General features: G+C 44.1%; 1 protein-coding gene across 1 annotated transcript in view; it reads right to left on the bottom strand.

The window, feature by feature from the left end:
- HDAC2 (histone deacetylase 2) overlaps positions 1-25,505 on the bottom strand; it is a 69,694-nt gene that overhangs the window by 40,527 nt on the left and 3,662 nt on the right. The window contains exon 2 of the mRNA XM_077487089.1: positions 7,971-8,083. Coding sequence (XP_077343215.1) covers positions 7,971-8,083 — 113 coding nt within the window. The remainder of the gene's footprint in view (positions 1-7,970; positions 8,084-25,505) is intronic.

Here is a 25,505-nt window from a genome sequence, read left to right as displayed (position 1 = left end):
TAAACAAACAGCAGGTTGCTAGACAATCGACTCCTCTCCTCACACGGAAGTTGATGCTGAGGAGAGGAGAGCGGATCTCTGCAGCCGGTTGGTGATCAGCGAGTATGATCTTCACTCTTCACGGCGAGTTCCGTTAAACCTTCAGGAGCCGGGGACCCTCATGGAAACCCACAATCCTGGACCTGTAATAGCACCACCACCAGTAAAACTTTATAGCCTTAATACCAAAAGTACTGAATCCTGGAGTCCAGCTCTCTAAAAAGAGAAACGTTTATAGGCAAAAACCTTGTTTCTTCGGATACGAGGCTCGGGTACCATTCAATTTGGCCAAAAAGACACTTTGAATGGATCTGGCTACATGGCTAGCCCCAGCTAGGATTGCTCCAGAGGAGCTCAGCACAGCACATCTTTACTCATGTCCAACACCTTAGACACTGGCAAAAAAACTGAGGTGCTCCCAGTAGTTGGAGGGGTTATAGAAGGAGTGGAATTTTTGTCTTAGGACATGCCAGTGTCCATAACCTGAAGGTGGCCTATAACTCACCTAGTAACTACTATGGCGCTGTGTCCCGTGATGTACGATAAGAAAATTGTGTGACAAAAGGTACTCTAAAATATCCAGAATGCATGGCCAATGCCTCAAATGGATAGATCCATCATACACTCAAGATAAAAGGAGACTGCCTTATAGGGCTGCAACTAACGATTATTTTCATAATCGATTAATCGGCCGATTATTTTTTCGATTAATCAGATTTAAAAAAAAAGGGGGGGGGGGGAAATATATATACGCGCGCGCGCACGCGCACACACACACACACACACGCGCACACACACACACACACACACACACACACGTGTCCCCCCCCCCCCAGTATAGATGACACATTCCTCCCCTCTCACATGGTGTCACTGCCCCACCTCCTCTCAGTGCTCCCCTCCCCCCCTCCGGTGTCTCTGGTTTTCTCACCCCTTCATGGTGACAGCGGCTCCTCCTCGGTGTGCCGGGGTGGTGTGGGGTGGAGTCTCAGTCCGGACCAGCCACACGTGACTCGGCCGACTCCTCCAAATGGAGCGAAGGGCACCCCGAAGCCGGGAGATGGATGCACGCATGTGCAGAGCCCAACCTCCAATCACAGCAGCGCTGGAAAGCGGGGATGTGTGGGGACAGAAGAAGAAGAGGACGGGGGATGTGCGGGGACAGAAGAAGAAGAGGACGGGGGATGTGCGGGGACAGAAGAAGAAGAGGACGGGGGATGTGCGGGGACAGAAGAAGAAGAGGACGGGGGATGTGCGGGGACAGAAGAAGAAGAGGACGGGGGATGTGCGGGACAGAAGAAGAAGAGGACGGGGGATGTGCGGGGACAGAAGAAGAGCACGGGGATGTGCGGGGACAGAAGAAGTCAGGACTTTTTAGGAAAGTTGGAGGGAAGATGTGAAGTCTGAGGGCTGAACTTTATTCAATCTGCTACTTGACAAGGCAGGCTGTATGGAAAGGGTTAATGTTAGAGTAATCCCCCTCCCCCCATACACAGACCCCAGCAATGTGAGGACTGAGGAACTCATCCTGCACTGTACAATAACGCTGACAGACAGCAGGGAGAACCTACCGGTAGTCCAGCCACGGGGGATGTGCGGGGACAGAAGAACTCCGTGACTCCTCCAGAATTCATTCACTTGGGCTGACGCCGCCGCCGGGTGTACCAAGATGGCCGCCAGCTCCGAAGCTAGGCCGAAGCCGCGGTCTTTCCTAAGGCCGCGGCCCGCTCCGCGGATCACATGGTGCGGACCAACTAATCGATAATGAAAATCGTTGACAACGATTTTCATTATCGATTATTATCAATAATATCGATTAATCGTTTCAGCCCTACTGCCTTAATATCTAAATTAGTTATTGAGGCGTAAAGGCTGGAGACATCACATGTCAGCCAGGACGAATTTGCCTCTCAATCCAAGCCCTCAACTAAATGCAATAGTTAGTTGGTGTCTTTAAGATAGTCTGGCAACTGGACCACCAGTGGCGGAAGCGGTTTGTCTAGCCACTGCCCTAGTCTCTCATTAAGGGATCCAATGCCCAATATGATCGGGCCTGCCATGTAAGGGTTCTAATCCCTTATGCGTTTTGGGTAGGTGGTAAAAAGTGGACAGGATGAGATTCTCGTGGATTAGAGCCTCTGCTTCTTTTTGATTAAACAATCCTAACTGTTTCCCTCTATGTACTAATTTATATAGGAGGATCTTGAAAGTTTTGGCTGGATCACCCTTGCGCACACTATACGTACGGGTATCAGAAAGTTGGCAATTAGCCTACGTCTTGTAATCATGAATGTTCATGACCACGACCAGGCCCCCCTTTATTCAAATTACAGATGATGATAGACTGATCCTCTTCAAGACTTTTCAAGGTGTCTGTATTTAGGGTTGTCCAAATTGGTGACATTGATATATGGCCCTCAGGGTGGGACCTGGGCCCCCATGCCCATTTTAATGCCAATAACTAGAATATAAGCCAGCCAAGTGGGACTAGCAACATTAACAAGTCAGTTCCCATAGACTGCAATGGTATTTGTTGTATAACTGTTGCCCATGTTAGGCTTGCCCTGCTGGAACGGGGAGGGTTTGTAGTTTTAATTATGTAGCATGCTGGGTGATGTGCTTAATTTTAGACAGGGGGTGGCTTATTTTGTGCTTAGCTGCATTTGAGTTGTTCCGGCAATGCCCAGGGACTTGGGTTTTTTTTTTTTTTGGTTTTTTTTGTGTGTAAAAAGCACTTTTTGGGTTAGTAATTTAAGGAAATCCTTAACAGGTGTATCCACTTTGAAGTAATGTCTCTACAGTGGGTGAACTTGCATTTTGTGCGTTTTGTGGACTGTGCACGTGTTTTCAATTGCCTCATTAGCACACAAACCTATGTTATATAAAGCTTGCAGATAACATTCTTTACCTTGCCCTGAAAAAAGGCAAGATAGCACATTTGGGTGTTCTTATAGAGTTTGAAACATGTATTTTCTCTTTGTATTTTGTTTTTTATGTCTTTGCAAAACAGATGTTTTTTTTTTAGAGCAAGTATTTTTTAGTTTTGTTTATTTTATTTATGCTTTTGAAAATATTTTTCACTGAAATATTTTTGATGTTGTCAAAGATTGTTGTTTGTAGGTTGTTAGCTTCACTTTGATTGAATTGTCTGTGCTGCATTATTTTGCAAAATCTTCCTCAAGATGTTGTGACTAATAAATGTTTAAATCCTTAAGAGACTGTCCATTTGTGGGCGCAGTCCTTTCAACTCCTGTTAATTTCCTGCTGCAAAATGGTCAGACCTCAAAACCATATTCTGTTAGAGCCGGTTCACACAGCGGGCGATGCGAGGCGACACGACTCGCCTCGCTCTCGCAAGTCGCCCCCGTTCTGTACAATGGAACCGTTCTGAGAGGAGCGACTCGAGTCGCTCCGACTCAGAAAAAAGGTTCCTGTACTACTTTTGGGCGATCTCGGGGCGACTTGAATTGACTTCTATATAGAAGTCATTTGCAAGTCGCCGCTGAGGCCGCGGCGAGGCAAGTCGGAGTCGCCTCGCCTGCTGTGTGAACCGGCCCTTAGTGTCTCAAATTAACATACATGTGTTTTTTGCTTTCCTTGCTCTTTTCAAAGTCCTGTTATGTTGACCAATAACATTTGTAGCAAATTTTCATGTTTTATGTGTTTTGTTAATCATTTGTTTTGCAGATGCATGTTCAATCCAAATAAATGCATTTTACACCCCCCCCCCCCCCAAAAAAAATGAATGCAACAGATTTCCCAGCTGCAGCTTAACTATACCGATTGGCATGACAAAACAAAAAAAAAAGTGCAATTTGTTTAAAAGCTACTTCCCTGGTGCCTTCATAGTAGCATATGCACGGAAAATTACAGAGGTAAGTATTCAATTTTCCATTTTAGCGCAGTGGTTCTCAGCCTCAGTCCTCAAGTACCCCCCGACAGGACATGTTTTGGGAATTTATCTTAGCTAAAATAGTTGTCCAAAATCCCAAGCCATTGACTGATTTAAAGCACCTGTGCAAGATGAAGGAAAACCTGCAAACATGGCCTGTTGAGGTACTTGAGGACAGGATTTAGAACCTCTGATTTAGAGCAATGAGCTAAAATTTAGCTCAAGACAATCCTATTCTAATTGTGGGCATTTGAGGGAAACCAAGTGAGTGTTAGAACCCCTGCTTGCCTTTTTCAGGTTGGGCTTTGTGTTCCTTTTCTGAAAATTGGCTTCACTTCCTGTCACATAGCCAGACAGGAAGGGAGGGTAAAACCCTACCAATGTCTTTCCTTGGGGACACAGGTCAACCTATTTAGTGTCCCCATTAGGCAAACTTCACTCTAGCATTTTGTTGTGTACACCCCAAAATTATTAGGTATTGTGGGGTTTATTAAAGGCAAATCCACTCTGCAATACAAGTGTACTAGCTGTAAATCTGAGGGGAAGCACTGATGATTTTATCATCTGATCATGTAGAAGCAAAGATGCTGTTTTTTTAAATTTTCCTGGTGTGTCCCCCTCGGACCTCCAGCAACTGCAGTTGTAGTGCAAAGTGGATTTGCCTTTAGTAAATAAACCCTAAAGTCCAAGATACCTAATAATTTGGAATATACACAGCATAATGCTAGAGTGCAATTTTCCTAACGGGGAAACTATTTAGATTGACCTGTGTGTCCCCGAGGAAAGACATTGGTAGGTGTTTTACCCTCACTTATTGTTTGGTTATGTGAAAGGAAGTAAATACATTTGAAGGAGAAACTGGCAAAATTTAGGGATTGTTTCTTCATCCTATTAGGGGTGCAGATATCCCCAAAAACTGAAGAGACTTTTAATCCCTCTGCACTCTATTCCCAAGCAAAAATAAGAAAGGATTTAATTTAGCTTAACTTTGCAAATACACACTCCCAAGTTCAACTGTGATGCATGTCAATGGCCCATTTAGACCTTGTTTAATAGAAAACACCAGTTGCCTTTCCCTATAAACATTTGTTAGTCCAGTCTTGGAAATCAGCATCTGCCTTACTATTAAAATTTCCATAAAAATTGGGTTCCTGCAGCTATATGCGCCAAATACATCTAGATGCGTGACCGCTGTGTATGCAAGATGTGTAACAGCTGACTGCACGGGGGTATGTACCCGTGGCGCATATCTGCTTCCTGGAAATGGTGGCCAACACAGGAATGACATCATGCCCATCCAGGAATTTGCTTGTACTGCTGCCAATTTCTTCCCACCACTATGCTCCGCTTACTGTTCTCTGAGGAAGAGATGATCGTTATTTGCAATTTCTTTTTACTTGGGGTGGTGTTTGTGTGGGTCATGTGTATGTCTAAATGATTTGGCCTCAAAACACACATCTACTTCCGGGCCAATGTATAGTGCTTCAGTGTGTATATATATATATATATATATATATATATATATGTAGGTTCTTGTGTCCACCAGGAGTTGGGTAGATGCCACAATCCCAATTCTGGAGGCATAATAATGGTCTAGCACAGGGGTCTTCAAACTACGGCCCTCCAGTTGTTCAGGAACTACAATTCCCATCATGCCTAGTCATGTCCGTGAATGTCAGAGTTTTACAATACCTCATGGGATGTGTAGTTCCGCAATATCTGGAGAGCCTAGTTTGAAGATTCCTGATCACTCTAGCACGTCTCGAAAAAAGGTGTTTTCATGTGTCTTGTATAATGCCCAAGAAATATCGTTTGGAAAATACAACTGGGTCATGCACATCTACATTCCAAATTTGGCACTTAAGATGGTCATGCACTATGCAATCTGATTGGCCAATCTCTGTACAACTTGATATTTAGACAAAATAGGAAGACGCACATGAACAATCAATTCAAATTATAGGAAATCAAACAGGCTATTGCACTAAATCTAATTTAAGATCTAACTGATTGCAGTGTATGGTCACCTTTAAAAATCAAGATCGGAAAAAAATTATTTATTGGGTTTAGAAACACTTCTCTGTTATGTATTGAAAGATTTGAAAAGGGTTAATTAACTGTGAACACCTACAAATTGCCTAACAAAACACACCCAATGAGATGAAATTAAAGCGGAGGTCCACCCTAAAGTGGACCTTCCGCTCATTGGAATCCCCCCTCCCCCTCAGGCGCCACAATTGGCACCTTTCGGGGGGGAGGGGGGTGCAGGTACCTGTACAGTACAGGTATCTGCACCCACTTCCAGCGTAGATTCTGCAGAAGGTACGCCCCTTTCCGAAAGTCCCCCCGCTGCCTGCTGGGAAACACACGGATCCCAGAGCCTGTGGGGACCATCCTTATTGCGCAGCGCGACTCGCGCATGCACAGTAGGGAACTGGGAAATGAAGCCGAAAGGCTCCACTTCCTGATTCCCATACCCAAGATGGCGGCGGCAGCACCCGAGAGACGATCGAGAGATCGGCTTCGGGTGCCGACATCACGGGCGCGCTGGGCAGGTAAGTGTCACTATTTTAAAAGTCAGCAGCTGCAGTATTTGTAGCTGCTGGCTTTAAAAAAAAAAAAAACGGCGGACTCGCGCTTTAAGCAATTGTATTGGGTGTGCGCTATTATCAATGACCTAAAGTCTGATCAGGAAGACAGACATTACTAATGGAAACGTGGATGAGGACAAGAAATGAGCCCCATCCCAATAACAGAGACATCTAGTGGCCAAAGAAAAGTTCACACGTGATTGCTGTCTTACTGAAGACAATTTTTTTTCTGGCGTTTTGGTGAGTGTATCCCCAAAGGGGACTCCTGAACCACGAGTGGGGAATATTTTGGTGGAAGCTGTCTCTCTATCAACCACAATAAGAACTGTTTAATCACGAATAAGCACCACTTCTGGAAACTCAGAAAGAAATGACTGTTTCACTTAGAGGAAAGTGATAAGCGCTGCTAAAAATAAAAAGTGGACTCTTTTTATTAAGGCCTATTTTTTGTATTTCTTTTTTACAGATACTATTATATTTAAAGAGGAAGTAAACCCTTCCAAACAACTTGGACCTATAGGTAAGCCTAGATTAAGGCTTACCTGTAGGTCCAAGCAATATCTCCTAAACCTATATGGTTTAGGAGATATTTGCCCGAAAATGGGCACCGCTGTCTACGGCGCATGCGCCGTAGACAGCGGCGCGCATGCGCACTAAATGCGGCAAATCCAAGAATGGATTTGCCAAATTTGTCGACTCCCGTGCGCATGCGCGGGAGTGACGTCATCGCGGCTTCGCCGTATGACAGCGGCGGAGCTGCGAGGCGCGACTCCCGTGCGCATGCGCGGGAGTGACGTCATCGCGGTTGCGCCGCTGTGATTCGTCGGAGCTGCGAGACGCCACAAGCAACATGGATGCGGCGGACTACAGGGGACAGCGGCGACTTCGCTGGCTCCTGTGTCAGGTAAGTGACACATAATGAGCTACTATGCGATGCATAGTAGTCCATTATGCTTTACCTTTGCAGGGAAAAAAAGAGGAAGTAAACCCATCAGGGTTTACTTCCTCTTTAAAAGCAGCAGCTCTTTATAGATATAATTTATAATTAATTTAATGATTTTAAATTGATTACTTGAAGTGAACAGATCGATTCATATATTTTATTCATATGCGCAGTGAAGTGTGCGAATAGGGCGGGTTATAATTTATTTTTAGCATACTTAGTGGAAGCTAGAACAAAAATGCTCAGAATTAGCTTTTTTTGCCAAAGACTACTGACGTTTTTGCTAAGCCAGTGAGCGTGGACCCTTACTTGATCTGCACAGCGAAATACCCATAATGTTTCCCAATCATAGTTTATGTACGAGAGCACGCCTCACATTTGTTTGAGTTCACATGTGCACATGCGTCGGGGTGAGATGCGTTTAAAACATCTTTTGGGATTTTGAAACAAATAATGAAAAAAAATAAAGACAAAAAATGCTTAATAAATGTAGAAACAAACTCACATATATTTCCATCTTTCTGTAGAGTCCATAGTTCAAAAGTAAGTTGTGGGTCATTCGTATCCTATGAGGTTTCATAGGGTGTCCTTGTCCATAGTAGTAGTTTCCAATGTCACCTGAAAAGAAGTTTATTTGGTTTAATGTAATAACAACATAAGTGATGGAGTAGACATATATTCGGATGGTAATCTGATTCTCACATTAAGGGCCTTACATGGGCTTGTCTGTGTACAGACTCCATTTTGCTCAGCGGGGATCGATCCGCTGATCCCCACTAGCAGGCGGATGACAGGTCCGTCTGTGCTCACTGTGCGGAGATGGACCTGTCAAAGCCCCCACTGTCCTCTATAGAGATCGGAAGAAAACGGACCGCCTGTCCGTTTTCAACCGATCTTCCAGACAAATGTAAATTAGGGTTTCCATCTGTCTGGATTTCAAGGACAGGATGGGATCAGAGAGCAGGACATGTCATTGTCCATAGAGGTACATGGAGCGTCCAATCAGGTACACCTGGAAAACTGACAGGCGGACCTAATCAGAAAGCCTGTGTGAAAGGGGCCTTATGAGATATGACAGCATTTAGGTTAACATTTAGAAAAAAAAAGTCACCAATATGCAATTGTTATGTGTGTATAAAAGCATAGTAAGAACATGATGGGATTAAAGATTAAGTATAACCTTTGTGGTCTATCAGACTGCCTACAACAATCTCTCACAATGTCCCATCTTCAGGCTTGATTCACACATATGCCTTTTTTTGTGCCTTTTGCATTTTGCAGATTTGCTCTACAGAACGTGTTCCATAGGAAACCATGATAAATGGAATGTAGTGCAAATCTGCAAAATGCACTAAAACTGTATAGGTGTGAATCAGACCTTACCAGGTGTCAGATGTTCTAAAAGAACAGGAAGTGAGAGGACCCATCCCTCTATTCAAAATAATATTTTTAGTGGAGTTGGGTATTAAGAAGAATCTGAACTGAGACAGTAAAATTACCGCAAGATGATGGTATCGTCTACAGCTTGCCACTAGAAAGATGGTGCTCCAACCACTCTCCTCCTGCTTATTGGCCAGGGAGGCCATCTATCACAGTGCTTGAACAATGGAGGAAGGAGAGTAAGCCAACTGGAAAACAGAGCACCTTGGGAGGCACAGGACAGAACATACACAGACACCTCTAGGAGCTTTTAATAGCCCAGGGCCTTTTGTCATTATTCCAGGCCAAGTACACCTAAAGAAAACAACTTTTAAAAAGGGATATTCTTTGTGTAATTGCTTAAATTTAAAATACTTTTGCACCGTACTTTTCAGCTGTAAATTAAAGCCAGGCTAATATTAGCTCCCTCTGACCCTCAAAATGATGGTTGGCATGCCCTTTCTACTTACCTAGTCAGTTAAAGCAATGCAGGGCCTAATCGCAAAAAGCACTCTGGTCAGGAAAGGGGTAAAATCTTCCGGGGCTGAAGCAGTTAATCCCGCTGTCCATAGATCCGACATGGATTTGGAAAGCCCTGGTTTGTAAAGGTCTCCAAATCAGCAGGGGGTCAGACTGGTTGGTAAACGGGGCCTATGTTTCTCTTTAAAACAAAAAGTTCTTTCAATGTGCCAAGGTAATAATATATGCTATAGTGATTTATAAGCCAGCAGCAGGAACTACAGCATACTGTAGAGGCACAGATATTTGACACATCTGGAAGCATCAGATAAGCAGCCCGGGGATCAGCAACATGGCAAAAAATGTTAACACCCACCCGGGCATCTTGGCTTACAGGCTGCCTTTATAATGACCGGGTCAAGATCATATTGGATTTTAAATCTTTCCAAATTTACTTGAAGGGCAAAGTTAAAATGAACCCCCCATATGGCGAGTAGCGCAACTCTTATCCGTGGAAACCGCTGCTGTTAACCTTCACATCGCTGGAAGATAGCTTCTCAGGGCAATATCCAGTGGCTGTGAAGGAGATACTGCAGGGATGATTTTTAGCAGAAGCAGCCGCCTTCAGATAACAGGATACAAAGCATTACATGTGCCTAATGTGTTTGCTGCTGTATTCCAGAGAAAAACAAAATATATACTGCATTTCAGTTTTTTTTACTAATCAATAACTTTGTTTATACTTTGACCAACTGAAGTGGTTATTTGACGAATTAAGCAGCGCAAACTGTAGTGAAAATATACCAAATGCAACGCTTCGTAGCTACCAACCTGATTTGACAATCATAGGTATAGTGTGCCAGAATAATCGCAGAAAGATCTCTTAATGGTTACTATGAATTAAATTGTATTTTGCCTTAGGGCCGGTTCACACTGCAGGCGCGGCGAGGCGTCTCCGACTTGCCTCGCCGCGACCTGCGGGGACCTCAGCGGCGACTTGCAGAGGACTTCTGTATAGAAGTCAATGCAAGTCGCCCCCGAAGTCGCCCAGAAGTAGTACAGGAACCTTTTTTCTGAGTCGGAGCGACTCGAGTCGCTCCTCTCAGAACGGTTCCATTGTACAGAATGGGGGCGACTTGCGGGAGCGAGGCGAGTCGTGTCGCCTCGCCCGCTGTGTGAACCGGCCCTAACTGAAAATACCTAGCTGTGCTTCCTGGTAAACTGTTTTTTTTTTTTTTTTTTTTGCATCCGTCTGCGGATCAGATGGCGACGGACTCTGCGGTCTGTCGTCATCCGATCCCCCATAGGGGAGAGCGGCGCTCTGACAGGTCTGCCCCTGCACAGTGTGCAGACAGACCTGACATCTTCCTGCTCAACGGGGATCGCCGATGCGATCCCCTGCTGAGCAGAGCGGGCTCCATACACGGACAAGTCCGTGTGAAGGAGCCCTTAATGTTTACCTTTATGTGTTTTGTCTGCAAGCAAATGGAAGAAACCCTTTATACAAGCCTAAGGACTCTCGGCTAGCTCCAAGTTAACATCAGCAAGCCAAGTTCAAGAAACCAGAAAGTGGCTTGAGACAGTTGCTCAGTATACCTAGAACTAGGATTTCTCTTCACTTCTGGTAGGCAAATAGAGGTGAACAAGTACAGTAGGCATTAAAGAAAATCAATTGGCCTGGTTTTATGAGTTAGCAGCAGATAAGGAAGGAGCCAGGGCAACTTTACCAGGTTACTTTATCCATTTGTGTGTATATATTCAATGGCTTTGCTATATATTTCATACTGAGTGTGATTTCATACCCTCTTTATGACAAACAAATTGCTAAGCCATCTGTAAGTGTAATAAGCTATTTGGTTGACACCTGCCTCACACAAAGTCCCATCTCCCTCTCCATGTTCTATTGATCAGGGATGGAGGCACATAGTACACAGTATGATGCTTCATGTAAAGTTCCAAACCTCTCTCTCACCTTATATTAGTCATTAGGGATGTGGCCAGTTTATGTACAGTTCTCCCCAACTATCTCAGTGTATTCATATGCCCTGTGTGGTTGACAGACCTGTTCTGCACACACGGGACATACAGATTTTATTCTATAAGCTTTACTTAACTTTTTCCATCTGGATTTAGCAGCACTTGCATTCCGGTTTAAGTGCTCTGCCTTTGTGGGGGCCGTCTGACTGCCTGATGCCCAGTAGCTGTGATGTGCACTTAGCGCTCCTCCCCTCCCTTAACTAGTTGAGGGGTGGGGGAGCGCGCGCAATTCTGCTCACTGCACATCGACGCCACATGTCTGACACCGCAGGGTGTCAAGACGTGTGCGCCATTCGGCTGATATATAGAGGGATGCAACTGGCACCTCTGCGTGGACGGCGTTGCCGCCAGGAGGAGCAACCCTCTCCTCTGTCTTGTCTAGCATGACGTTGGGAGTTGCCTGTGGGTGGGCTGGATTTCTACCAAGCACCTTTACCTACGCTTTTCTACCTGTACCATTGTTCAAGCTACATGTCACAGCATAACTTGTTGCCTTATATGCACACGAGATAATATTTACACAGATCCTTTGTTTTTTTTTCTGTTCTCCATGGTCTCACGGCCCTCACTTCAGGTGATGTTTCCTTCACCTCTCCATCCCCTATTACACACTGGTTTCCCCTGGTTCCCATTAGTACCTTTAAAAGAGAGCTATTCTTACATTTTTTCAGACGCCATTTGGAGCCTCACCCCATGTTACCATTTCAACACCACGGAGAATCCATTCCCTGGGGATATTGTGCTTTGATGCTCTCCCCAAATGCAGTGTAGCTTCCTCAGCTCCCAGGACAGACAGCCTATACTGGCGGCTCCTTTCAAATTCCAGCAGTCCATGCCTCTCAATCCCAGCTCCATATAAGCTAAACTCACTATCCTCCTTCGTTCTCCTTCCTTTGTAGTTGGAGTTTCAACTAGAGTTCATTGTTTTTTTATATTATTCTTTACAGAAAAGTGGATGCACCAGCTCCTGATGAAGTGTCTTAGTAACACGAAACATGTCGAGCATTAATAGGATGCACTATGTTTTTTATTCAATTTAAAAATCATTGCTACATGTACTTTATAAAATCACTGCTACTCTTTAATCCCTATACGGAGTATTACTGGAATGTGCCGCCATTTCGCTTTTACAATGCGTTAGACATGCAGGTAGGTTAATTGGCTTCTGTCCAAAATTGGCCCTAGTATATGAATGGGGACCTTGGATTGTGGGCTCCTTGAGGGTAGGGACCGATGTGAGTGTGCAATGTACAGGGATAGGGACGATTGTAGACACTCACTCAGGTTGAACTGGATTGGTGTCTTTATTCAACCTTACTAACTATATGTATATGAACAGTTTGGAATATGTAATTATATCCTTATTTATATGCATTCATGAACTGTACTTTATCAATTTGTGTGTGTGTGTTCATATTCAATGGCTTTGCTATATATTTCATGAGTGCAATTTTATACCCTCTTTATGACAAAAACAAATTGCTAAGCCATCTGTAAGTGTAATACCCTATTTGGTTGTCACCTGCCTCACACAGTCCCATTTCCCTCTCCATGTCTTCAGGTTACTTGTTGAAACATAGGGGAAAGAAATTCAATATTGGGGTTGATTGACCAAAACTGGAGTGTAAAATATGGTGCAGCTCTGCATAGAATCAATTTTTTGGTCAAAAGCTTAATTGAACATGCTGAAGTAAGAAGCCGATTGGCTACCATACACAGCTGCACCAGATTTTGCACTCTCCAGTTTTAGTAAATCAACCCCATTAAGTTTTGAAAATTAGTTTTTAGGAACGGTAAAGCAAAAGATGAAGGCTAGTCTTCAAGGACAGTTTAAAGAAATGAATGGATGGAGAAAAATCAGTGTATGACCAGCTGTAGAAAGATGCCAAAGAGTGGTTTGAGAGGTGAAAGAGAAAGATGATTAGTTCAGTTTCGATATAGGTTGAGTTTTGAGTAAATTTCGGACATCCATAAGAACATGTCTGACAAAATATAAGACAGCGGTGCGGACACAGATGTTTGGTCCTTACTTTCAGCCCGCCAGTCTGCAACGCCTTATTCCTGCTGCTCAGCAATCATTAGTTGCTGGGATTGCCAGAGTCCCAGCAACGTCACATGCGTGCCCTGCCTTCTGAAGCTCGTTCCTTCTGCCAGCTCCCAGCCCCTGCAGCTCTCCTTCCTTCTGCCAGCTCCCACCTCCTGCAGCTCTCCTTCCTTCTGCCAGCTCCCAGCCCCTGCAGCTCTCCTTCCTTCTGCCAGCTCCCAGCCCCTGCAGCTCTCCTTCCTTCTGCCAGCTCCCAGCCCCTGCAGCTCTCCTTCCTTCTGCCAGCTCCCAGCCCCTGCAGCTCTCCTTCCTTCTGCCAGCTCCCAGCCCCTGCAGCTCTCCTTCCTTCTGCCAGCTCCCAGCCCCTGCAGCTCTCCTTCCTTCTGCCAGCTCCCAGCCCCTGCAGCTCTCCTTCCTTCTGCCAACTCCCAGCCCCTGCAGTTCTCCTTCCTTCTGCCAACTCCCAGCCCCTGCAGCTCTCCTTCCTTCTGCCAACTCCCAGCCCCTGCAGCGCCTCCCTTCTGCCAACTCCCACCCCCTGCAGCTCTGATGGGAATACCTGATTTAAGGGGGGCACTCTGATGGGGACAACTGTTGTAACTATGTCAATCTTAATAAATATTGTTGAAAAGCTATGGAAATTGTACATTTCTCAGTTTTTGATAGCCTGTAGTCACTGTATGTCTGAGTCATTGCACAAATCTAACATTTGGACCTCAGCTGGAAGAAAATTTTCGTGACTGCACCTCCTTGAATTTTCATTAAATACCCCGATACAGAAGGTAAAAAGGAGCCAGAACTGCGGAGCTCCTTACCTAGGCTAGTTAGGCCTTTGGATCAGTACGACAGCCAGGCAAAATAACATTGTAAGTGATGACAACCTACATATTCCTTCAAGTACATGTTTCCTTACAGTTGGCAGATTTCTGGTAGTCTGGAGATCAAAAAAGATTTCCAGACCTCCATGTTTAGTTTATGTAATTTCTTGCAGCTGTAATTTACAATATGACAAAATATCAGTAAAGCTACAATAGAAATAAAACAAACACAAAAACCATTTTGAAAAACCTGCATAAGTACAGCTATCCTCTGCTGTGACCAACACTTGCATTGTACAATCTAAAAACCTACCCTTTTCAGGGCCCCATCAATCCCACAAGCAGAACAAAATGAAAGGAGACAAAGAAATACGTTTTCACTTGGCACACAGAGACAGCCACTAGATTCCAATAAAGTTATTCATCTGTTACTACATGGACAGCATGGCAATAAGAACTTTGCTAACTTCAATAAAAGTGTGTCATTAAAGAAGCTTGGTTTTTAATTCACTGAAAGCTGGTGAAATGTTAAGTAAACTTGCACTGTGTTCATACTAGGCCAAGTAACAGGTTGCTTAAAACAGCGTCATCCTTTAGATAATAAAAAAAAAAAAAAAAAGCGCGCACACACCGCTTCAGCCCCAGAAGAATTTACACCCTCTTTCTGACCAGAGCACTGTCTGCGATTCGGCACTGCGTCGCTTTAACTGACAATTGCGCAGTTGTGCAACATTGTACCCAAACAAAATGGACGCGAAATTATGGAGGACACATTTGACAATTTTGACACATTTTTTGAACCATTGGCATTAACATAGCGATCAGTGCGATTAAAAATGCATTGATTACTGCTAAAAAATGTCACCGACAGTGAAGGGGTTAACTGTGTTCTCTAGGATGTGATTCTAATTGAAGGGGGAGGGACTAACTACAGGAAATGACAGATTGTGGTTCCTAGCTAATAGGAACACACAATCTGTCACTCCTGTCAGAACACAACAGGGAAGTGTGCGTTTACACACACTCGTCCCTGCTCTGTGTCTCCTGATCACGATTGCTAGTGGCCAGCGGTCATCGCGAGGCGCACCCCTGCTATCCGGACCTTGTGACATCACGTACAGTAACGTGATTTCGCGCAGGGGAGCCAACCTGCCGCAGTAAAACTGCGACAGCTGCTCCGGAAGCGGTCAAAAAACAAATAAAAAAAAAAAAAACAACATTTATTGCTACTGATTTTTACTCCCTTGAAGTGGCAAGTTCGTTGAAGATACCAGATCCTTCATTGCGTGTTGTGGTATTCCCCCCCAGCCCCCATCTTTACACTGTCCTGTAAGGACTCAAGGGCCAGCAGAAGAAGCCACGGAGCACAGATGACATCAGGCATTCAACTACCAGAAACGTGTCAGATGCTGAAGATTTTTTAGCAATCTTAGCTCTTCAAGAAAGCAGAGTATGGCGGTGTGACAGGTTAGCATTTATTCTTTTTACTGCAGTGTGACCTTTACAGAGACCTAGTCACCAACATAAAACAAGGAAAAAGCACAGAACTTCTCGTAATTTAAATGTAAAAAAATAAATAAATAAAAAGGGACACTCACCTGTCCCAGGGTCCAGCGATTTTGGACGAATGAAAAAAAAAAAAAAAAAAAAAAAGAAGAATGACATGCCAAATGTGGCATGTCAGGGGGGTCACCTGCACTTAAAGCGCAAGTTACATTTTGGGGTGGAACTCCACTTTAAATCCTTAACCACTTCAGCCCCGGACCAATTTTCAGCCTAAGGACCAGAGGTCTTTTTACAATTTCGCACTGCACTGCTTTAACTGGTAATTGCGCGGTCATGCAATGTTGTACCCAAAACAAAATTTGTGTCCTTTTCTTCCCACAAATAGAGCTTTCTTTTGATGGTATTTGATTGCCTCTGCGATTTTAATTTTTTGCGATATAAATGGAAAAAGACCGAAAATTGAGAAAAAAAAAAAAGATATTTTCTACTTTTTGTTATAAGAAAAATCAAATAAACTAAATTTTAGTCATACATTTAGGGCAAAATTTATTCAGCCACATGTCTTTAGTAAAAAAAAATGTCAATAAGCGTATATTTATTGGTTTGCGCAAAATTTATAGAGTCTACAAACTAGAGTACATTTTCTGGAATTTGCACAGCTTTTAATTTATGACTGCCTATCTCATTTCTTGAGGTGCTAAAATGGCAGGGCAGTACAAACCCCCCCCCAAATGACCCCATTTTGGAAAGTAGACACCCCAAGGAAATTGTTGAGGGGCATGTTGAGCCCATTGAATATTTTTTTTTTTCCCAAGTGATTGAATAATGACAAAAAAAAAAAGTTTACAAAAAGTTGTCACTGAGGCTGGGTTCACACCACAGCGATGCGGGAACGCTGCGAATCCGCGGCGTTTTCCCGCATCGCATTACTCCCGCTGGCAGTTCACACTGCCCTATGCGAACGGGTGGGAGTGTCAATGATATGTTAATGACACCCCCAGATCCGTCCGCATATCGCAGTGCGATCTGCCGACTCGCACAGGAATCGGATCGCATGGTGTGAACACCCATGCGATCCGATTCTGTTGCGGACCAAAAAAAGGGTCCCGTGCGAGTTTGCTGCGGGAGCGATGCAAATTCAGCCATACTATCTGTATGGCTGAACTCGCATCGATATGGAGATCGGATGTGATTTGCACTGCAGTGCAGATCACATCCGGATCTCCCCCCGCAGCAGTGTGAACCCGGCCTAAATGATATATTGCTCACACATGCCATAGTTATATGTGGAATTGCACCCCAAAATATATTCTGCTGCTTCTCCCGAGTACGGGGATACCACATATGTGGGACTTTTTGGGAGTCTAGCCGCGTACAGCACCCCGAAAACCAATCACTGCCTTCAGGATTTCTATAGCCGCGTACACACGGGCGGACTGTCTGTCCAACTTAGTCCGCCGAAACACATTTCAGCGGACAGTCCGCTCGTGTGTGGGCTTCAGCGGACTTTTTCAGCGTGCAGTCTGGCAGACTAAGTATTTCGGAATTTCCGTAATATTGTCCGTTCAACTTTGGTTTCAGCGGACAGTCCGCTCGTGAGTAGGCTAGTTGGACGGACTAAGTATGGCGCATGCTCATAAAGGATTTACACGGCGGAAGGTTGCATTGCTGTGTATTGGACGTCCTATTTCTAGTCCCGTCGTACGTGCTGTACACGTCATTGCGCAAGCTTTCAACGGACTGTTTGTTCATCGTGTGTGGTCAAGTCCGTTTATTCGAAAGTAGGACGGACTGTCCGTCGGATTGTCTGACGGACTTAGTTGGCCAGACAGTCCGCCCGTGTGTACGCGGCTTAAGGGTGCAAATTTTTGATTTCACTCCTCACTGCCTATCACAGTTTCGAAGGCCATAAAATGCCAAAATAGCAAAAAAAAAAAACAAATGACCCCATTTTGGAAAGTAGACACCCCAAGCTATTTACTGAGAGGCATGTTGAGTCCATTAAATATTTTATATTTTGCCACAAGTTGCAGGAATATTAAAAATTATTTTTTTTTTTTGCACAAAATTGTCACTAAATGATATATTGCTCACACATGCTATGGGCATAAGTCAAATTACACCCCAAAATTAATTCTGCTGCTTCTCCCGAGTACGGGGATACCACATGTGGGGGACTTTTTGGGAGCCTAGCCAGGTACGGGACCCCGAAAACCAAGCACTGCCTTCCGGATTTAAATATAAAACGCTACCAAAAAAAACTGTTAGCGATCGCAGGGATCAGGCCCGACTCTGCGATCGCTGTAGTTAAGTGTTTAGTGTTTTGTAAGTGACAGTGATCGATCGATACTGCACTTGGGTGGGCTGGGCAAAGGGGCAAAACGCAGGTGCTAGCAGTTATCTGGGCTGATCCCGCTAACAATGCGTTTTTTTGGAACCCTAAACTGCTGGGGACGCTAGTATAGATCTGATCAGATCAGATATTGATCTGTTCAGATTCTATACAACTACGGGAGGTGTATGCTTTGCGCGTGGGTGTTAGCGGTACTGGCACTAACCTAGCGCTGCCTGGGGCGACGCAGACCCTGACCCTAAAACCTAATTGATATCACCCGCCGGGTGATCAGGAGGTTAAACCTTTATTGGGTAATAAATGGTGGGTGCCCTGATGCTATAAAAAGCAAACTAACCAGAGTCACCCGTAACACTTATACAGTGATCACTGGTGAAAGGGTTAACTAGGGGCAATCAGGGGGTTAAAACCATTATTGGGTAGTATATCGGGGTACCTAGCACTATAAAAACCTGGCGGTGAACCAAAAAAAATAACTAGCTACCTAGCGGCACCAGTGACACTAATGCAGCGATCAGAAAAATGATCACTTAGTGACACTGGCAAAAGGGGGAGAAAGGGTTAACTCTAGGGGCAATCAGGGGGTTAAACCTTTATTGGGGGGTGGTAGGGGGCTACCCTGGACCTAACACTAACTGCCCTGACAGTTTTTACTATCACAACTGACACTGAATGCAGTGATCAGTAAATAAATGATCACTGCAATCAGTGACACTGTGACTGGGGGGGATCGGGGGGGGGTTGTGTGCCTACGCGTTAGTCGAGTGTTGGTGCACACTTACCTTTCACTTCTCCTCGTAGTCCGGTCAAAAAGACCGCCCCGAGGAGAATGACATCACTTCCTCCCTGCCTGTGTTTACTATACACAGTGGGAGGAAGCTTCTCATTCGCCAGGAGCGATCGAGAGGGGATGGCCAGAAACCAACGGCCATCCCCTCATCCCGGATCGCTCCTGAAGTGAAACGGACCGCCGCATCCAGCGGGTGGGGGGTCCGACCTCCCACCCGCTGGAAGGCAAGCACATACATGTACGTGCTTGTGCCTGTACATGCCATTGTGATGACGTACATTGGCATGCGGCGGTCCTTAAGTGGTTAAGCATAACCTAAAGTCTGTCTACTTCCGAGATTGCCTTCTCTTCTTAGATTGTCTAAACTAACTTTCAGTGCTGGCACAGCTCCTCCACTTGCCCACACAACCTATGTAGCAAGTCAGTGAGAAACAAGGAAAATACTATAGAGTGTCACAGCAAACATCAGCAGTGTTTAGCAACAGTCTCAGGCCTTAAATAAAATGTTTAATGCAAATACAGTACCTCACAAAAGTGAGTACATCCCTCACATTTTTATAAATATTTTATTATATCTTTTCATGTGAAAACACTGAAGAAATGACACTTTGCTACAATGTAAAGTAGTGAGTGTACAGCTTGTATAACAGTGTAAATTGGCTGTCAAAACAACAACACAGCCATTAATGTCTAAACCACTGGCAACAAAAGTAAGTACACCCCTAAGTGCAAATGTCCAAATTGAGCTCAAAGTGTCAATATTTTGTGTGACATCATGGAGCTGATGGATGTTAGAGACCTTGCGTTCCTCCACCTTTCATTTGAGGATGCCCCACAGATGTTAAATAGGGTTTAGGTCTGGAGACATGCTTGGTCAGTCCATCACCTTTACCCTCAGCTTCTTTAGCAAGGCAGTGGTCATCTTGGAGGTGTGTTTGGGGTCATTATGTTGGAATACTGCCCTGTGGCCCATTATCTGAGGGGAGGGGGATCATGCTCTGCTTCAGTATGTCACAGTACAGGTAGGCATTCATGGTTCCCTCAATGAACTGTAGCTCCCCTGTGCCGGAAGCACTCATGCAGCCCCAGACCATGACACTCCCACCACCATACTTGACTGTAGGCAAGACACACTTGTCTTTGTACTCCTCACCTGGTTGCCACCACAAACGTCTGACTCCATCTGAACCAAATAAGTTTATCATGGTCTCATCAGACCACAGGAACTGGTTCCAGTAATCCAGGTCCTTAGTCCACTTGTCATCAAACTGTTTGCGGGCTTTCTTGTGCATAATCTTTAGAAGAGGCTTCCTTCTGAGACAACAGCTATACAGACCAATTTGATGCAGGGTGCGGCGTATGGTCTGAGCACTGACAGGCTCACCACCCCCCCCCCCCCCCCACCCCTTAAACCTCTGCAGCAATCATACATCTATTTCCCAAAGACAACCTCTGGATATGACGCTGAACACTTGCACTCAACTTCTTTGGTCGATCATGGCGAGGCCTGTCCTGTTAAAACCGCTGTATGGTCTTGACTACTGTGATCAGATATACAGACAGTCAAATTGACTGTAAGCATGTGGGTCCCAATAGCAGGACCTTCAGCATTGGACAGGTGCTCTAAAGAAGCCAAAATATGTCTGCGAGACTATGAACATTTTAAAAGTACTTTCACACTGCCAGCGCCCGGGCGTTGGCGGTAAAGCAGCGCTATTTTTAGCACTGCTTCACCTCGTTTTAGCGGCGCTATTCTGCTGCTAGCGGGGCAGTTTTAACCCTTAAAACCACCTACAAAACGTTGGTTTGCCGGCGGTACGACAGCGCTGCCCTTAAATTTAATGGGCAGGGAAGCTATAGGAGCAGTGTATTAACCTCTTCTATAGTGCTGCAAAGAAGCTGCCTGCAGGACTTTTTGTGACGCCCTACTAGCGCAGCACCCCAGTGTGGAAGAACTCGGGCTTTCACACTGGGTTTTGCAGCCAAGGCTTTTTTAGGCGCTATTTTTAGCGCTAAAGCACCTGAAAACCGCCGCCAGTGTGAAAGGGGTCTTAAAGATGCTTTGTGCAGGGACTGTCAGAAATGGTCAACTGCACTTTGGAAAGTGATCTTGAATGAGTAGCTAGTAGAGAACTAAAAGCAGTATTAAATCAAAAAGCAAGCATTACATTGCAGCTTACAAATTCTTAGATGCGATTGTTATATTAGTTTCCTCTAGGCTCTCTTCTATTTTCATCTGGTGATCCAACAGCTCAGTTACAGGGATAAATCAGAGTAACACTGACCTAAAGTGCCTAAAAATGCCTAAAGCGATCACCTTTTATGTAAAATCTTTATCCCAAAATAATAAAAAAAAAAATCGGTTTGCTGTAACTGCTTATAATTTATTAGCCGAGTTTGGTTTTACTTTGTTACTATATTTCAATCTGCTAGTACTTGTAACACCCCCCCCCCCCCCATTTTGCTTCAAGTTCTAAGCTAGCAAAACACACAAAGTTATGAGAAAGTAAAACTGAAAAAAAAAAAAAAGCGAGGGAGGAAAGCCTGGTCACATGACCTGTCAGTCACAGAGCATTCTTTAAAGAGAAAAGTGCAGCCGTAAAGCCCATCCCCAGGCAAAGTATACATATGCAAGATGTACAGCCTACAGCATCCCTTTCGAGGTCCAGGTTTAGCCTTGGAAGTGGATAATCTGTCATTACTATATGATAACAGAACAACTAGAAAGTAGTTCATCAGTATAGAACAAGATGGCATTTTCTTTTTACCCTACAAACTGTTTGCCTCAATCATATACTACTCAAGCTATGTCAGGTTTACACTGTATTGCAAGCAACTGTTTCACACAATTCAACAGCACTGAGCACAAATAAAATCTTTACAGAAACAACCCATAAATACAAACATATTCAGGTTACTGAGAAATACAGCAACGTATGCTCCATTGTGTGAAAAATTCACACAAGAAATATCCAATTATGCCAGGTCAATGAATAAATATTATACAAAGAAATGCAGCGCATATCAAAGCTCCATAAAACATCTCAAAATGTAATAAAAAAAAAAAAAGTCCATAAAAATCCAAAAGAGAAAAACAAAATAGAAGAGGGACTAACAGTCCCAGCAAGCAGAGTCCAAGTGAGAAAAATCAATGCAAGGGCGACTTCCCCTCCACCTCCAGAGCACTCGCTTCACTCACCTCTAGATGTGGACCACTGAACAAACAGATGGTCAACAACGCATATCCCTTATGGGTATAACCTCCGGGCAAGGTCCAGATCCACCGACTGGTATCCCCAGGAGTATAATGGTGAGAAAGAAGCAAATCTAAGTGCACACTGATAATTTCCTTTAAAAAATGACTACTCACAAGGGCTTCATTTAACCACTTTCAGACCGGACCATTTTACAGGCCAATGACCAGACCACTTTTTGCGATTAGGCACTGCGTCGCTTTAACTGACAATTGCGTGGTCGTGCGACGTGGCTCCCAAACAAAATTGACGTCCTTTTTTCCCAGCCAGTGAGGAAGCTAGACTCAATCAAGTGAGCACGTGTACAGTGGCCGCTGCATTCAAAATGACTGAGCAAGTGGAGCAACTAATCTGCTTCAAATTTTGTGTTAAATTATATTTAAGGTTTGTTTAAAAAATAAAAAAAATAAGGTCTGTGCAGTTGGGTTTGCACAGAGTGGCCCCAATCCTCCTGGAGTTTCTCAGCGGTGCTCCTGATGCCTCCTCTTCTTGAGTGCCCCGTTGGAGCCACTTTCCCTTGGGGCACGCATGCGGGCATGCTCCCATGTCCTGTTGCATCCATTGACACATACAGCAGGACTCAACCCTGCTCCCTGCATCATTGGATTTGATTGACAGCAGCAGGAGCCAATGGCTGCGCTGCTATCAATCTATCCAATCAGGACCCGAAATACCAGCTGGAGCACTTGTCCCCGTCAGGGGGTGGGGTTTCACCTTAATGCACAGAATACATTAAGGTGAAAAACCTTGAGGGTTTACAACCACTTTAAGCTTAAAAAACATTCCGCTGCAGAAACTATTCGGATAATTCAGAAGGCTTTCAGGGACGATGCAAGGAGTGCAGCACAAATAAAAGTGTGACACAAACGCTTCAAAGATGGTCGAGAATCTGTTGAAAGTGATCCACATTCTGGAAGGCCTACAGTAAGCTGAACATCTGAGAATGTCAAATGTGTATGGGCTGAAATTGACGAAGATCAGTAACTGACGAGAACTAGAAGGAGATATGGAGATTCCAAAAACGACTGTGTCCAAGATTCTGATTCAGGATCTTGGCATGAAAATTTGTCTTCTGCTACCAGAGCAGAACAAGCATGACTTGCTTCAAACCGCTACCAACGAATCAGATTTCCTCAAGGTCATAACCGGAGATGTATCGTGGGTCTATGGCTATGATCCAGAAACAAAGGCTCAGTCGTCCCAATGAAGTCGCCTAGTTCTCCACTCCCAAAGAAGGCAAGGCAAAGTCACAGCAAGATCAAGACCATGTTAACTGTGTTTTTTGATTGAGAAGGTATAGTCCCATCAAGAGTATGCGCCTCCAGGCCAAACAATTAAGAGAATAAAAAGTACTACCTCAATGTTCTTTGACAGTTGAGAGATGCAATACAATGAAAACAGATGAAATTATGGGCAACTGGCGATTGGCAGCTTCATCACGACTCGTGCAGAGTTTTTAGAGAAACATGAAATCACACAGGTGGCTCAGCCCCTCTACAGCCCAGATTTGGCACCCAGCAATTTCTGTCATTTTACAATGCTAAAGTCACCTTTGGAAGGGAAGAGATTTCAGACCGTTGATGAGATTCAGGAAAATACGACAAGGCAGCTGATGGCGATTCCAACAAAGGATTTTGTAGATCCTTTGAAAGATGGAAGAGACGCTGAGAGAACAGTGTGAGGTTCCAAGGTGCCTACTTTGAAGGGAACTGAGGCATCATTGTCCTTATGTACAATGTTTCTTGCATCTTCTTCAAATAAATGTGCATCAGCAGGAGAGGATTACCACAGTTCAGTGCAATTGCTCAAAGCTTTTTGACAGGACAAAAAAAAAAAAAATCTTCTCTTCTAAATGCAACTCAATACCAGCTGGCAAAGCCTAGATATAAGAAGTTGCTGTATGGAAGACCTTATATAAAAGAGCTCAAGCCCACTGTGATCTATGTAGTACACCATATTAAAAAGGAGTTGTAAAAGGAAGGTTTTTTTTTTTTTATCTTAATGCATTCTATGCAATAAGATAAATAGCCTTCTGTGTGCAGCAGGCGCCCCAGCACCCCTAATACTTACCTGAGCCCCCTCACTGTCCAGCGATGTCCCTCCAGGACTTTCCCTCCTGATTGGCTGAGACACGGAAGTGGTGCCATTGGCTAACCAACTTTGACAGCCGGAAGAGCCAATCAGGAGAGAGAGGGATAGGGGCCGAACAGCAGCTCCATGCTTGAACGGGCACACGGAGCTACAGCTCGGCTCAGGTGCCCCCATAGAAAGCTGCTTGACCCAAGAAGAGGAGGACTGGGGCTGCTCCGTGCAAACCTTCTGCAATAGAGCAGGTTAGCATAACCTGTTAGTTATTTATTTAATTTTTATTAAAAGAGACTTTACAAATCACTTTAATCACGATTTATGAAAACTAAAAGAAATGGCTCTATAATCAGACATGTTTTCAACTTTCTACACAGCTTGGGATAACCTAGATTATGTCATTGGTAAGATTACAAAACATGAAGGAGATATATTCCTCTACAATCCCAAAGCTCTTTCAAACCAGATACATTCTATTAACCTTGTGAAACAATTACAGCATGAAGATGCCAATACATACAGTGGCTGATGCAGTACTGAATGGGGAACAACTATTGTAACTATAGCCCGGGGGTCGGCAACCCATCAATCGCTGTCAGGTAGCTTGCATACGCGTCCCAGTGTTGCCGCCCGGTCTTCTCCTGAGCTCCGTGCGTGTGCGGTGAAAGAACTTTTTTTTTTTGCTTATATCAAAGATCACGATTCTCAGCGTAACAGCTTTCACATTATACAAAAAATGAGGGCTAGTTTTTTTTTTTTTTTTTATTCATTAAAGTGCATTTAAATTTTTTTTTAAAAAACTGCGTGTGAAAGACCACTGCACAAATACAGTGTGACATAAAATATTGCAATAACAGACATTTAATTCTGCAAAAAATAATAATATTATATATATATATATATATATATATATATATATATATATATATATATATATATATATATATATATATATATATATATATATATATATATATAGTTTGGGGGTTCCAAGAAATTTTCTAGCAAAAAATACTGATTTTTTAACTTGTACGCAACAAATTTCAAAAAAAGGTTAATGCCCCTTTCACACTGCCGTGACTTGAAAGTCGCACAATTTCAGGGAATGCCTGTGTAAATTTGAGGTCTATGGACTTCCATGGGCATCAAAGTTGGACCAAAAGTAGTACAGGGACTAATTTGAAGTCACACAGATAGGAATGTTAGTTATGTGCTCCCCTAGTCTGATGTGCGACATTCGAATGGTACACATAGGAAAAAAAGACCAAGTGCAAT

This window comes from Lithobates pipiens, unplaced genomic scaffold (assembly GCF_037356315.1).
Source record: "Lithobates pipiens isolate NorthernLeopardFrog02 unplaced genomic scaffold, aLitPip1_a1.2 Scaffold_18, whole genome shotgun sequence".
Taxonomy (NCBI): Eukaryota; Metazoa; Chordata; class Amphibia; order Anura; family Ranidae; genus Lithobates; species Lithobates pipiens.
Note: the sequence above shows the minus strand (reverse complement) of the source record. Positions and strands in the feature narration are given on the sequence as shown.